Below are 16363 nucleotides of genomic sequence, written 5' to 3' on the forward strand. Positions count from 1 at the left end.
TTTTTTAAAAAAAAAATGACCGGTAAGGGGATCTCAACCCTTGGCTTGGTGTTGTCAGCACCACGCTCAGCCAGTGAGCAAACCGGCCATCCCTATATAGGATCAGACCCCGTGGCCTTGGTGTTATCAGCACCGCACTCTCCCGAGTGAGCCACGGGCCGGCCTGGCATATCTTTCATTTTAACAGTAGGAAAGGATGGCTGTGAATATATTTCTAGTTTGGTAGTAGGAAGCTGATTTTCCATCTGGAGTCTTTTATCTTATCTTTAGGAGGTAAATTATTTGGGGCTGCTGAGCAGTTGGAGTTTTGAGGAAAATGGAGAAGCTTGGGAAGTATCATTGGGGAGAATGAGAGAGTAAGCTGAAAACATGACAGGAATCTCCAGAAATACCAAAGGTCCACTTGAGGTCAGCAAACACAAATTCAGACTGATACCAATTTATTCAACTCTGTGATTTTTTCTTGCAGTGCTTAACAACTTGGGGGTGGGGGGGTCAGTGAACCAGATGCCAGGATCTTCAATGAATGAGTAGAGGACAGCAAAGGGTGGGAGTCAAGGTCTGACCACATTCATGAAACTCAGAAGAAGAAGGATCAGGGGGGTTTACTCGAGGGTGGAGGAAGAATGGTCTGGAAGTTGCAGTGTGGCTAGAAGAGGATACCCTCCTCACCTCCTGACTTTGCAGTACATATGGTGTGTTGGTATAAATCACTTTTACTGGAAAGGGCTGTAAGGATGCTCCATCCTCTTGGGAAAGCCAGGAATGTCAGTGGTTATTCAGGGATGAGTATGAGGATGGTAGAAGAATTTGTGAATCATGGAATGGTGTTCCAGGAGGCACAGCAGAAGCACCTGGAAGTGAAGTTAGAAGTGGTAGGTCATGGGCCGGCCCGTGGCTCACTCGGGGGAGTGTGGTGTTGATAACACCAAGGCCCCGGGTTCGGATCCCATATAGGGATGGCCAGTTCGCTCACTGGCTGAGCGTGGTGCTGACAGCACCAAGTCAAGGGTTAAGATCCCCTTACCAGTCATCTTTAAAAAAAAAAAAAAAAAAAAAGAAGTGGTAGGTCATGTCCAGGGAGAAGCAGCACAGGGCAATATGGGAATGTGGTTAGAGGAGAGAAACAACAACAACAATAATAATAATAACTTAATAATAACAATAACAGTTTTACACTGCTTTGCATGGATCATCCCATTTTATCCCCATAACAACCTCATGAAGTAGAGCTTTCATTTTACAGATGAGAACACAGGCACAGAGTTTAAGTGACTTGCCCAAGGTCACATAGCAGGTAAGTGGAACTGGGTGCTTATATATTGGGTGATGACAGGGGCATGGTGTGTTTGGCTCATCACAAGTTTGGCTAGATGGTTAGCCCTGATGGTGTTTTGATAAACAGGGGGCTCTCAGGCCTCTCCAAATTTGGCTGTATTTGGGACTGGAGGTGGGAGCTGTTGTTTTGTTGGTGTATCTTAAATTGCTTGGTATGGGAGGATCCAAGCAGTGGCAGGACCAATGCCTTTTCTCATCTGTGCTCTGCAGAGTGATTGGTGGTGGGGTAGTGGTGTGATTCTTAGATGTGTCTGGCCCTACTGGGGGATATAAAGCCAGGCTACAGCTGGCTCTAAGGTGTAAGGCTGAGAGGCACGTTGTGGGAAATATGACCCTATTGGAAGACTTCACAGACTATAGATTCTGAGAGATGTGAGGCCCAGCAGGGGTCTGGCAGTGGCCCAATTCTTTCTTGCAGTGAAAGTAGCTACTCCAGTGTTCAAAGCTGTGGCCTAGCTTCTAAAGAAACCTTCCTTTCTTGGACACTGAAGGCTTTGGGTGCTATGCTTATTAGTGTTCAAGGAAGTTTATGAAAAAGAAAAGGAGGCCTTATACAAACTTCCTTGAGGAGTATTTTAGAGTCTTATGCCAAAATGACCCTATAAAATCCTTTCGAAATTCTAATTTAACAATTGTTAAACATTTAATGCTTAGTATGGCTAAGTTATTTATTTTAGTAACATAAATGAGAGACTTGGGTTTTCTGTGTCCTGTGCTACATATACTTTGAGGACCCTTGTAAATTAAATTGCACAGAATATTTATGCACAAATACAGGACAAAGAGCATGTATGTCTAAAACATAAAGGTCCTTTATAACTGTTTATCACATGAATAAATAAAGTTCATTATTTTAATTTTCAAAGAGGTTTATTTTGAGGTATTTCTTCTTTTACGACATATGGTTTGTCGTAGCTATGATTTATTTGAAGATAAGTCCTTCGTCAGGAGCAACCCCCCCCAATTATAACCTTGGAAAAACAGTATCCACTTTATGATGATACCATTTACAACACAATATCCAAAAATGCATTGCAGTATAAAGTGGGCCCTGCTCATATATCTGTGTAGGTAGGTTATGAATGAAGGTTCTTATGTACACATTCAGATCTCAGTATCTCATTAAGGCTAATGACCTAATTTGGCATTTGTCATAATTCAGATTTGGTTTCTGTGATTATCAAGTATATGAAAGTAGATTAAAATATATATGTACACGTAGCTGTATATCAATTCCTGCTATATATATATCATATATGTGATATATAATGTAGCTATATATCAATATAGGATTTGTTGTAATTTAGATAGGGTATGTAAAAGTTTTATAGAATTAAAAGTTAGCTATTATTTCTAGCATTAAGTTTCAGCATAATATTTTTTTTTTTTTTTTTTTTTTAAAGATGACCGGTAAGGGGATCTTAACCCTTGTCTTCGTGTTGTCAGCACCACACTCAGCCAGTGAGCGGACCGGCCATCCCTATATGGGATCCGAACCCGGGGCCTTGGTGTTATCAGCACCGTACTCTCCCGAGTGAGCCACGGGCCGGCCCTCAGCATAATACTTTTGAATAAGTCTATAATTAGTAGGTTTCTCAAACAAAAAGTTCAAGAAATTAGGAAGTCTATCTAGGTATTATTAATTTCTGGGTCCATCAAGTTAACTTTTATTTGCTAGTGGAATATATACTTATTACATATGGTATTATCATATATAAGATCTAATACAAATGATCTATTTCCACTCATCTCAAACTACTTAATAATAGCTGTTTGTTGATGTTTTATAATGTATTTGTTATTAAATGGCAGCCTCCCAGGGTGATGTGAAAGTTGCCAGGAGAGGAAAGCTATTTGGCAAGAAGCCTGACAATGTAGCACTAACCACAGCTTGGGGTCTGGGCTTCAGTTTTGAATGTTCGTAAACTCAATATTCTGAATTTTGCATAGTTGATTGATGCTGAGAATGCAGATTCACGCTAAGGACATTTACAAGAGACTGATGTATAAACCAGAATGCCAATTTATTAATTCACAAAGACAAACATAATTGTTCATGCAGATTTGATTTGAAAATAGCAAATTCTTTCCCTGTGGGCAGATCTTCATGGGAAGCCAAATTATAATTAGAAGATTGTTGGTATCATAGAATCAAGACAAGGTGAGCTAGTTGGACAATTCAAATGCATAGTACAGTTGGTTATGATTGCTCTAATGGTCCATCTCCCCAATATGGACTAGAGTATTTGTTTCCTGGGGAGACTGATTTGTTTTACATATCAGTGCACACCCACCCCACCTCCTGAGTAGTGCCTGTTCAGGGTTTTTTTGTTTGTTTGTTTGTTTGTTTCTCTATGCTTTCCATGTTGATTGGAATATATATTTTTTTCTATCAGCTCTCTTTTTAAAAATTACGTAAGTAGAACATTTCTTTAGCCTTTATCTCTTCAATCAGATTATAGTCTAGCATTGCTCGCTAGAGGCCATTCTATCCTTCAAGGAAATTACCTCTTGACATTCAGTTTGTAGGTAGGGGGGTGAGGCTGGGGGCTGCCACCTAGTAACTTTTATTTCATAATTCTATGGGGGCACCTAACTGTAGCTAGTGAATAGGGTTACCAGATAAAAAACAGGACGCGCAATAAAATCGATAAACTGAAATTATATATTTTTCGTGTGTAAGTACGTCCAAACTATTGAGACATAGTTACACTTAAAAAAGTATTCATTTTTTATCTGAAATTCAGATTTAACTAGGCGTCTCGTATTTTTATTTGCTAAACCTGGCAATCCTACCAGTACATTAACATGAAGCCATGAAGCTTTCCTGAGTTCATGCTTGTCGGTAAGCACCATTCCATTCAGTTGCCTCAGGCAAGGAACAAAAACCATCCCCACTAAGATTGTTTAGGTTAACAGGTAGCAACGAAACACGGAAGAGTCTTGACCCTTTGAGGAACCCGTAACTGACGCAATTGCCATAAATGCTGCTTTGATATCCCGCCCCCTCCATTCTTCTCTTCCTGTAACTGGAAAGAATTGCTCTATCACTTCTTCCTTCTCAAGACCCGCCCTTTTAGCTACCTCCACTGGAGAGGAATCGGCTGCCCAAAAGGAGCTGGCAAACGCGCCGACGTGGAGTTCAGAGAAGCGGAAGTAGTCACAGTTCACTGAGAGCCGTAAAGCGCGGCTGACTTTCTCGCCTTCCGGATAACGACAACAGCTCCGACTGTCAGTGCCGGCCTTCCTCGTGTAAGGGGATCTGCCGGACCGTTGCTAATTCAATTTCTGTCCCATTACGGGCCCTTCCCTACCGTCGCCCCCTTCACCTTGGATCATGTTCAAGAAGTAAGGACATGCTATGGTCTCCATCGGCTGCTCACAAAGGCGGTGGGGGTGGGGGTGGGGAAGAGGGCGAGAGCAACGAACCTCTTTCTCTCTCCCCCGCCCCTGCCATCCTGACTCCCTAAGGTTTTCTGTAGTACTATGCTCTCTCACTCGCAACTTGCAACACTTCTTTAAGCTTTCCATTCCTAATCCTCAATAGGGGTTTGGTCCCTCTACTCCCATTTTCTTTCTTCTTACCCTCTTTCTTTTGCCCCCTCCCCCAATTCTATCTCCCTTCCTAGGGTTCTACCAATCACATCCTTGCACTGTGATTTAGGGGCATATCTTCTTTAGTTGAGAGGGGAGCCCTGCACTCACTGCCATATGTTTATTAGTTATGAACCGAATAAGGGAAGGCTTGACTTCCTGGGTCATGGGAGTGAAGGAGTCTGGGTGACAGGAAGCAAGCGGCCTGTCATGCCTATTGCCTAGCTGCCAGATTAACCTTGCCTTGAAAATACCGTGATTGTCCCATAGACTATTCAGTGTAAGGAAGACAAAAATTCCTTGGAAACCTACCTAGTGGGTTTTCCTTCCAGATTTGGTAGACGCAAAAAGCAAAGGGGGAACATGGGCAAAGGAAGGTGGGTTTTGTGCATGACATTTTGAGCAAAAATAAATAGGAATCTTAGAAATCATCATCATCCTCATACTTTAAAAAAAAATCTCAGCAAATTACATAGCCTAGCAGGGGCCAATTTTCTGTGTTAGGCTTGGGTTGGTCTTTTGTATCTTAATCCTTGAGGGGGTTTGTTTTTGTTTTTGTTCTAAACACAGGTTTTATTGTTGGTGGAAGTCTGAGCTTCTTCCTGGGTAGAATTGAGTAAGATTTTCCAGGAAAGTCATCTGTGTAGCTGATTACAGATTGTAGTGCAAAACATCTCTCATATCCCTCCCCCTCCCCCACCCCAGCTATTTGCTGTATACATGATAGTTTATTTTACTATTGTATTAAGACATTGGTTTTGTGTTAGGCAGAATAAAAGGGAAACGGTATTTTAAGAAATAACTTATTTCATAATTATTTTAGGTATCTGAATACTTGCTTGGGAATAGATGACTAATTAGAACAATACCTTTAGGTATTTTGATATTCTGCTTAGAAATGCCTTTTTTTCCCCCTTGCAAAAATCACTTGGCAGATTTGATGAAAAAGAAAATGTGTCTAACTGCATCCAGTTGAAAACCTCAGTTATTAAGGGTATTAAGAACCAATTGATAGAGCAATTTCCAGGTATTGAACCATGGCTTAATCAAATCATGCCTAAGAAAGATCCTGTCAAAATAGTCCGATGGTAAGTCTTTGTTTTTCCTTTATGTAAAGCTCAGAGTAGTTGAATAGTTAATAATTAGATTGCATTCATACTAAATGAAATTATTTTCACATTAATTATTGATAGATTAATGATGGGAATAGGTAAAGAATAACCCTAAAACTTAACAATATTTGTATTTTCAAATATTTTCTATGTCCATGAAAAATATGGTTTTGTGTATTGATTCTTTTATTAAAGAGTTAAATGTTTTCATTCACAATTGGATTTATTTCAGTTTGTTCTTTAGAGATTTGTTTTATTGAATTATCTAATGATGGAATTAAAATAATAAAATGTGAAAAAAATCAGTTGTAACAGGTCATATTTTTCTCTTTTTTTCTCTACTGGGCTGGTATGATAGGAAAAACAATGTAAATAATGGGGGGTTTTTTGGCCAGGATTTTTACTGAAATTTTTTAAAAAGTTTACTGTATCTCTGTATATGCATATTTCATGTTATAAAATTTAAAGGATGTTTGACTTATAATTTTTGAGAGAAAATATCTAACTTGGTACTTTGTGACATTTGTCTTACAGCCATGAACATATAGAAATCCTTACAGTAAATGGAGAATTACTATTTTTTAGGCAAAGAGAGGGGCCTTTTTATCCAACCCTAAGGTTACTTCACAAATGTAAGTCTTGTTAGAAATGTGCATTTCGGGATATGGAAAGACACAAAAGGAATTGAAAACGACTTCTGATAATTAACTTGTTATTTATTAGTACTAGGTAATAAGGAATATAAAACTAAAAATGAATGCCTGTCTTGTGGTAAATCTGAAAAATGCAAATTCTCTCATTATGCATTCCAGAAAGTCCAAGGAAGAGTATTCATTCATTCATTCAACAATTATTTATTGAACTTGCTATGTGCCAGGCACTGAACTAGGTACTGGGAATACAATAGGAAGCAAAAATGGACTAGGTCCCTGTCCTTATGAAATGTGAGACTGTAGAGGCACAGGCAACTTTGTTGTTGTTGAAAAACAAACAAAATTCAAGCCATCCCTCCCCACAAAAGATATAAAAGACTTTTCTAGGACTGTTGGGGGAAATTTGAATATGATTTGGCTATTAAATGATATAGTAGAATTACTGTTAAATTTTTCAGTGTGAGGGTTGTATGTGGTTGTATAGGAGAATGACTTTATTCTTAGGAGATATGTGTTTGTTTATTTATTTATTTAGTTTGTTTATTTATTTATTTAGTTTGTTTGTTTGTTTTAAAAGATGACCAGTAAGGGGATCTCAACCCTTGGCTTGGTGTTGTCAGCACCACACTCAGCCTGTGAGCGAACCGGCTGTCCCTATGTAGGGATCCGAACCCGTGGCCTTGGTGTTATCAGCACCACACTCTCCCGAGTGAGCCACAGGCCGGCCCTGATGTGTGTTTATTTATGATGAAGCATTATGTCTGAACTTACTTTCAAATGGTAGAGGAAAAAAATGTGTGTGTAAATAGGAGATAAAGTAATATGGCAAAGTGTTAATAAACAATTGTTGAATGTAAGCGAATAGTGTCCAGGTGTTTACTGAACTATTCTTCCAGTTTTTCTGTATGCTAAGCATTTTCATAACAAATGGAGTGGAAAGGATGTTCCTATTTAATATTTTGCTGGGGATCAACCTTTTAGAACATCTTAAAATTATTATTGTGCAGGAAGCACAATCATATGGTGCTTTAAAATGTGAACTTAGAGTTAGGCAGACCTGGGTTCAATTCCCAGTATATGTCACTTTTGGTAAGCCACTTAACCTCGTTAAGCTTTATTCCTTTATCTTTAAAAATGGTCATGATAATTGTACATATCTTCTGGGGTTGTGGAGATTAAATGAGAGAGTGCACGCAATGTTCCTAACACAATGCCTGGAACATAGTAAATGTTCAATATATGACAGCAATAATGATATAGCCATTAATTGTTCAATAAATGTTTATTACTACTTATCATCGTCATGATTATGGTCATAATCATTATTATTAAGAGGCAGATATTGATGTGGATGAAGATCTAGTAAACAAATTATGACTTGTGAATAGTAAATGCATTTATTCAATTAGGTTCCTTTTTGTCAGTAAGATGTTTAAGTTAATTTAGGACCATATTTAAATTAATTTGTGGTCTTGGTAGGAAAAGGTCTTACCTGTTCTCTGACTGGTGAGAGGGCTAGTGGTAAGGCATTAAAGTGAATAAATTTTACCTGTCATTGCCATTGTTATTCGTAGAGAGCCCTGAGAGGCTTAAAAAGTTTCCCCCCTGTCATTGTTTGAAATCATCCAGGGCCCCTTTAATTGTTAGGTTATGAATTATTAGTAGACACACATATATACACACATTTCTTTTTAAGAATACAAAAGGAACATAAGCACTATAAATTTGGAAAATACAGAAATATATATAACTGATTAATAATCAGCTATATTCTCATGACCTAGAGTTACCCATTAGTGTATTGGTATACTTCCATCCAATTATATTTCCTGTGATGTATGTAAATGCAAATGTTTTTACTTTTTAAATGGGGCTTTGTTACATAGTTGTTTTATTTATTTATTTAATAGACTTTATTTGTTAAAGCAGTTTTACGTTTACAGAATAAATGAACAGAAAGTACAGAGTTCCCATATACTCCCCCTCCCCAACTTAGTTTCCCTTATTAACATCTTATGTTGGTGTGATACATTTGTTAAAATTGATGAACATATACTGACACGTCATTATTATTAATGAAAGTCCATTGTTTACATTAAGGTTCACTCTTTGTGTTGTACAGTTCTATGGGTTTTGCCAAATGTATAACCTCAAGTATCCACTGTTACGGTGTCATATATAGATTAGTTTTACTGCCCTCAACACCCCCTGTGTTCTACCTATTCATTATTCCTTCTCCCCATAATCCCCAACTTCTAGTAACCACTGATCTTCTTGGCAGTTTTTTATTTTGCTTTTTTTACTTAACATTATATCATAAATGTTTCCTAGGGCATTAAGTGTTCTCCAGAAACATGATTTTATTATATAGATATTATAGACATGCCTTAAGTCATTTATCATTACAGTATTCATTACATTATTGTTAGACATTTAGGTTGATTCCAGTTTATTTATAAGTATTAGTATTGCAATGAATATCTTTCTACCTAAATATATTTTATATCCCTTATTTTTCCTTAAGATAAAGTCCTAGAAGTAGAATTACTGAGTCAAAGAGTTTGAACCTTTTCAAGATTGTTGATGCATGCTGCCAAGTAGTCCTAAAGAAACGTTGTACCCATTTACGAGCCTTTTAGCAGTACATGGGAATGCCAGTGTTGCTATATTCTTGCTAGTACTGGGAATTACTTTTCTTAAAAAATATTTACCAATATGATAAGTGAAAATAATGTTTCAGTTTTATTTTGCACCTTTCAGAGTACTGTAATTTTGGGAAATATTTGTTCATGTCTTTGTCTTTTTCTGTCGAGTCATTACTCTTATTCATTTGTGTAATGTATTTCTTTTCTTCTAGATCCTTTTATCCTGCCACACCAGCAGGTTGATAAAGGAGCCATCAAATTTGTACTCAGTGGAGCAAATATCATGTGTCCAGGCTTAACTTCTCCTGGAGCTAAGCTTTACCCTGCTGCAGTAGATACCATTGTTGTATCCTTCCCAGGCTGTAACTGCTGAAAAATGTATTCATTGTGTTCTTGTCATTACTGAAAGATCTATCATCCAAGAGAACATCAGATGTACTTTTTTGGAGGTTACTATTACTGTTGTCTCATGGCTTTCTGGTTAAATTTGAAGTTATGGGAAGCAACATGTTTATTTCTTGATACTAAGTTATGTCCCGTCTTAGGTGGTTTCTTAGAAGTGAGGGCCGGCCCATGGCTTACTCGGAAGAATGCGGTGCAGATAACGGCAAGGCCACGGGTTCGGACCCTGTATAGGGATGGCCAGTTAGCTCACTGGTTGAGCGTGGTGCTGACAATACCACGCCAAGGGTTAAGATCCCCTTACCGGTCATCTTTTTACAAAAAAAAAAAAGTTAAATGAGAACAATTTACAAAAGTCCCAGCTGCATTTCAGCCCAGTTAAGGCCTATTGTTATCAGACTCAAGATACAATACGAAACTGTCGATCAATAGTGGAAAAGATATATGTGATATGATGGGATCAGCTTTTTGGACATCAACTTGCCACTTTAATTTTTAGTTTGACTTACCTAGACACACTGGAATAAAAGCACTCAAAAAGAAAAAGAATTTAGGCACCAGTTATAGTATCTCTTTTCCCAAGCAACAATTTTGTTAGGAGTGGTTAGTAGGAGATATTGGCAGTCCCCAACTTTTACTTTAAAAATTCATTTTTAAGTTGGTTGTTTGGGTCTCAGAACATGTTTTCTCAGAGAAATGTCAAAATTCCAAATAGTCCTTAAGAATCAGTTCAGCTCATGACATAGCTGAATAATTCTGCATTATTTTCATTTCTACATTGCTGTTTGAGCTATATTCTGGATTAAATAGGTTTTTGTCAACTGGTCTGGACAGGAAGCCATTTTTTCCTTTGTCATAGCCAAAATGGCCATTTGCCTCAGGTTGAGAAAAGGAATGGTATTTGGTGGGAATAGGGAAATCACTGTGGAGTGGGAAGGCCACTGGAGTGGGTTTAAGAGTGTGTCCTGTGCTCAAAAGTTGGATATCCTCTGTTGTGGCAATTATAGCTAAGGGAGTAGTATAAGTTGTATGTTTATATTTTAAGAATACCTTGTGCTGAAATAGATACTGGTCACATAATAGGTGTTCAAATATTGGTGGAACACTGAATAAATGATTGAATTGAAAACCAATGAAGAAAAGTATTCAGTGAGGACAGGTGACTTTTTTATGTTTATGATTTCTCTAAGCGTTGGTAAGTTTACAGTTCTAGAGTTTTCCTTAAGTGGAAAAATTTCCTAGTACCTTTTTAAAATAAAATAATTTTTATTTTGAAATAATTGTAGATTTACAGAAAGTTGCAAAAAATAGTATGGAGAGGTCCTGTGTACCCTTGAACTTTATTGGGGGCAAGGCGGGGCAGCTGGCCAGTACAGGGATCAAACCCTGGACTTTGGTGTTCTCAGCACCACACTTTACCCAACTGAGCTAATGAGCCAGCCCCACCCTTGAACTTTTCATGTGTCTTTTACATAAAAGCACCATTCAGTGACCAAAACACTAGAACAATTGATATTTATTTCATAGTTTTTAGTATCTTCGTGCAAGAAATTTTATCTCATTTTTTGCATGACTTATTCTGGTTTTGTTGGCATGGGGTTATAGTATTAACATTTGACTTGAAACAGAAATGATTATTAGATTCACTCACTTAGCATTTATTATTTACTATGTATCCACAGACTCTGCTAAGTCCTTGCTTTAAGGAGTTAATAGTCTAGGAAAGGACATAGCTGGGTTCAAAGTGGCTTAACTAGTGACATAATCATTATTTGACATGCTTCCTTTCCCCCAAGGCATTTCAATAGATAGTTTTCTTAGCTGTGTGTTTTCAGGCAATTATGGCTGAAGGAAAACAGCATGCTCTATGTGTTGGAGTCATGAAGATGTCTGCAGAAGATATGTAAGTCTCGCCTTAGGCCCTCTTAGATTTTGAGATATGGGTAACCAACCCGGGAAGCATCAGAATTATAGGTGAAATCTGGTCTCATTCATACCACATCTTACAAGTATTTAAAGACAGAAGCTTCACTTCTGATTTTTGCTAACACTTAGGAAGCCATTGAAACCTATTTTGTTTTCAGGATTGCATTCTTTCTTAAGCACTCTGAAAAGTGCTTACATAACCCATGTGCTAACATAGCTCTTTTATATGTGTATATGTGGTACTTTAGGAATTCTTATTTAGCATGATTTAAATTGGGGGGAAAAGATGTTTTGCTGCTAGTTTTTGAAACAGTGACATAGTTCAGCACCACACACTATTTATCTTATATTCTGACCTAGTGGTATAAGAAATGTACAATATTAGGGACCTATTAAAGATATGCTGTGTTACCAAAGTATAGGCAATATATTTAAGAACTTTGGAACCCATTTGATGACCAAATTAGTCCTATTAGTTTTGTTTCAGGGTTAATATAACACTTTGATATTCTCCTGATCTTGCGACATTATTACTCTGCTTCTATAGACCCACTAGATAGATTACTAAAATCACTTTAAGACATGAACTACAGCAGAGTAATGTAGTTTAATATAGACAATAATATAAGTGTAATAGCAATAAATTCTTTACATATGGCTCAACAATTAAAAATAGCAATGCACTTTGAATTGTATTTACCATGACTAAGCCTATAAAAATGCATAAAAATATGTTTATTATTTCTTCCCTTCTTACAGTGAGAAAGTCAACAAAGGAATTGGCATTGAAAATATCCATTATTTAAATGATGGGCTGTGGCATATGAAGACGTATAAATGAGCCTCAGAAGGAATGCACTTGAGCAAAATATGGATGTTGTGCTGTATCTGTGTTTGTGTCTGTGTGTGACAGCATGAAGACAATGCCTCTGTGGTTATGCTGAATAAATTCAACAGATGCTAAAATTCTGTTAGCTTCAGAAATTATTTTAATTTTTCTTAAACTCAAGTTAAAAGGGGTAGCAAATTTGGACATTAAAAGGTATCTGGTAAGTAACCAAACTCAGACAACCTAGTGTCCTTTCTTAGGCTAGCGATATAAGATGAAGGGCAGGACTTGATAAATGGACTTGCCAATTTATGGCAGACACCCAAACAATCTATCTAGTTAATGGGGTTTGAAACTAGACTGGGAATTTTATTAACTTTTCATTATGGAAAACTCCTAACATACTCAAAAGTATGGGGAATAGTATAATGGACCTTTCTATGTCCATTACCCAGCTTCACTTTATGGCTAATGTTATTTCATCTATACCTCACTTACTCCTCCCACCCCCCCACCCCAATTATTTTGAAGCAAATCCCAGATACTCTATCATTTCATCCATAACTACTTTAGTATGTATATTTAAAAGATAAGTGGTCTTTTTTTTTTTTTAAAGATGACCAGTAAGGGGATCTCAACCCTTGACTTGTTGTTGTCACCACCACGCTCTCCGAAGTGAGCCAACCGGCCATCCCCATATAGGGATCCGAACCTGTAGCCTTGGTGTTATCAGCACCGCACTCTCCCAAGTGAGCCACGGGCCGGCCCTAAAAGATAAGTGGTCTTAAAAAAGCATAACCACAATATCATTATTACACCTAAAAAGTTTAACTTTCTTAGGGCCGGCCCATGGCTCACTCGGTAGAGTGCAGTGCTGGTAACACCAAGGCCGCGGGTTTGGATCCTATATAGGGATGACCGGTTTGCTCACTGGCTGAGCGTGGTGCTGACAACACCAAGCCAAGGGTTGAGATCCCCTTACCGGTCATCTTTTAAAAAAAAAAAAAAAAAAAAAGTTTAACTTTCTTAATACGATCAACTATCTAGACTGTATTCAAATGCCCTTGATTTACTGTTTTAAATTTTTTTTCACTGTTGGTTTGCTTGAATTAGGCACAGGAGAAAGTCTACACATTGCATATTTGGTTGCTATTTAAGTTTCTTTTAAGTTCCCCTCCTTTTCCCCTTTAAATTAATTATTTAAGAAATCTAAAAAAAAAAAAAAAAAAAAAAAGGCTGGCCCATGGCTCACTCGGGAGAATGTGGTGCTGATAACACCAAGGCCATGGGTTCGGATCCCTATATGGGGATGGCTGGTTTGCTCACTTGCGAGAGCATGGTGCTGACAACACCAAATCAACGGTTAAGATCCCCTTACTGGTCATCTTTAAAAAAAAAAAAAAAAAGGAAAAAAAAAAAATCTAGTTGTTTTGTAAATTTTCCACAAACATTCTGGATTTTGTTGATTTTACCACTGTGAAGTCATTTAATTTGCTTTTATGCCCCCTGTATATACTGTAAACAGACAGGCTTGATCAGATTCAGGTTCAATTATTTAATGCTCTCTCTTGAGTAAAATCATACCACACAGATGCCCAGAACTTCCAGATTTGGGTCTCCACTGTCTTCCCCAAAGAATGTATCTCCTATCATAAGTGGGGTATGAGGGCCATGGACCTACTTTAGTAAGAAAAGTAATCTGTTTGGAGAGTTAAAAGAACAGTTATGAATTTATTTAGTGATAAAGCCCTTTCTTCCTAATAACCTTGCTATTATTCTAGTATCTCAGCCATCTTCATTTGGTTGTTTACCAATATATGACATGTGATTTTATTTTTCAGATGGATACAGACATTTACAAGATTGTGGTGACCTGTGTTACAGTTAGAAGTTGGTGAGAAAGGTGAGGGTGGATAGTAAGAAGAGAGGGATCATGCAGGTGGCTGTTCCAGCTGGGCCTCCCAGGATATAACATAGGTGAACATAGATCCAGTGTCTGACCCTCAGATTGAGAAACCATTTCCCACTGACGAAACTTGTAAAACTTGGAGATTCCCCAGTTAGAATGTAAATATTAGTTTATAGTGAGAGGTCTACCTAGGGTAAACAATTAGTAAACAGGAAGTTTCTTGGTGAACATGGATAAGAGCAAAGGAAGGTTGATAACTTGGGGTAATATTTCATCTGGACTAGGATAAGGCTTGGAGAATTTTTCCTGCTTCATCATTAATTATCTCTGTCATAATCTTGTCTCCTAGTCCATAGAGGTGCCCTGATATTTTACTTCCTATATCCTTTTCAAGTTTCATGTAGAATATTTTCCTTTTGTTATGACATTTATATTCTACAACTTACAGTATTGTTATATTTTATTATTTATTCTTGGTAGATAAAAGTGTAAATAGTCTCATTGGTAACATATTTGTAAATCAGGTCTCAGGGCAGGTTTCTTCAACAGACAGTCTCATTTTATGCTGATTTATTGGCTTCAAATCAGATGTCTCCCCATTTGGGGGAGGAGACATCCTATGTGAGTCCTGTAGTTCCTTGTATTCTTAAAAAGAGAATATACAAGTCATTTATGTCAAAACCAAACGTTGGACCTTTATTTTTGGTGCTAAGATAATGTTAATTGACCAAGATTGCCTATGGAGAGTTAGCAATGAAAAGCAAAGCACACAACCACACATTAGAGAAGTTAAAACTTTAATGGCCTGGTTTTTGAAATAATTTATTTGTATATCTAACCACTGTTACAGTGGGTGTAGGGAGCACTTTTAAAATATTCAACATCAACATCTGTGCTTGTTTTTCTACTATGCTAAGGTACACTGACTGTGTTGCCTTGGTGATGTGGACTAAATACATATGTTCCCTGCCTCCCCTGGGTCTAAGGCCTCAGCCATCAGTGTTAATCAGGGGTGTCACTGTACATGTGTGAGCCTTGTCATTTTGTAAACATTACACCATACATGGAAGCCAATTCAAAGAGGTTAAATTAGCAGATATATCAGCCTCTTTAGGCACTATGCTTGAAGGAAATTTTTAGTTTACCCATATTCCTGAGAGTAGAATACAGGGATAAGTTCTTTTCTCTCAGGCAATGTATCTCTAGTTCATTTTTAGTTGCAAAATTAATTTTGCATCAAACCAACCTACAGTATGGTCATTTTGTTTATCTGACTCATTTTTACTCAGCCAAGCTCAGTTCACCTCAATTGATATTTATTGAGTATCTACTAGATTCTAGATGATGTGGCACAAAGATGAATAATACACAAGTAGCCTTTGCCCTTAAGGAGCTTCCAGTCTAGTGAGTAAAGAAAATTTACATTAAAAAAAAATCTGGGTAATGGTGACAGCCTAATACTAATTTATTGTCAGTAGGAATTCACTAATACTTTTCCAGTTTCATTCATCAAAATTTTGAAATTACACATGAACCAAAAATAAAAATGTTCCTTAGATTGTATCCAACGTAAGGTTTAAAAAAATCCAGATGTTTTGGAGTTGCCACAATTCAGCATTCCAACTCAGATGGTTGTCTTGTTGTCCAGTAGCATAAAGGCCTGATCAGTCCTCTTCCAGCAGACTGTTACAGTGGTTTGGTGGTGGTGTGTTGGCAGCTGCATTTTTCCTTTTTTTTTTAATGTTTGGGCCCAAACAAAAGTAGCGAGATTTATGCCAGGGATAGTCATGAGCATTTGCAATTTGAGGGATTTGATATTCCCCAAATAGAAGGTTATATGGCACTTGTCAAATAATGATTATATCCAAACAAGTTCCCCCTCCATATACAATTCAGCAACCAAGGATACAGTATTTCTAGGTATAGACTTCAGAAGAAGACATAAGAATGGCAAT

The 16363-nt window shown here is 37.4% G+C and overlaps 1 protein-coding gene across 2 annotated transcripts; it reads left to right on the forward strand.

The window, feature by feature from the left end:
- Positions 1–4375: 4375 nt before the first annotated feature.
- On the forward strand, positions 4376–12639 carry MCTS1 (malignant T cell amplified sequence 1). 2 transcript variants are annotated; one of them, XM_008592340.1, is made up of 6 exons: positions 4376–4686; positions 5868–6020; positions 6579–6676; positions 9555–9688; positions 11580–11647; positions 12430–12639. In XM_008592340.1, exons 1-6 carry the CDS (start codon positions 4676–4678, stop codon positions 12509–12511), a joined length of 546 nt encoding a protein of 181 aa, XP_008590562.1. In that variant the 5' UTR covers positions 4376–4675; the 3' UTR covers positions 12512–12639. The 2 variants fall into 2 exon arrangements, with proteins under 2 accessions (XP_008590562.1, XP_008590561.1); XM_008592339.1 differs by lacking the exon at positions 4376–4686 and adding an exon at positions 5032–5309.
- Positions 12640–16363: the final 3724 nt, after the last annotated feature.

Source organism: Galeopterus variegatus, unplaced genomic scaffold (assembly GCF_000696425.1).
Source record: "Galeopterus variegatus unplaced genomic scaffold, G_variegatus-3.0.2 Scaffold7796, whole genome shotgun sequence".
Classification (NCBI taxonomy): Eukaryota; Metazoa; Chordata; class Mammalia; order Dermoptera; family Cynocephalidae; genus Galeopterus; species Galeopterus variegatus.

Excerpts from the sequence above, each read along its gene's own strand:
- MCTS1 (XM_008592339.1), top strand. Across the intron at positions 6,021-6,578 it reads CCTGTCAAAATAGTCCGATG|CCATGAACATATAGAAATCC; the intron begins GTAAGTCTTTGT and ends TTTGTCTTACAG. Across the intron at positions 6,677-9,554 it reads CCTAAGGTTACTTCACAAAT|ATCCTTTTATCCTGCCACAC; the intron begins GTAAGTCTTGTT and ends CTTTTCTTCTAG.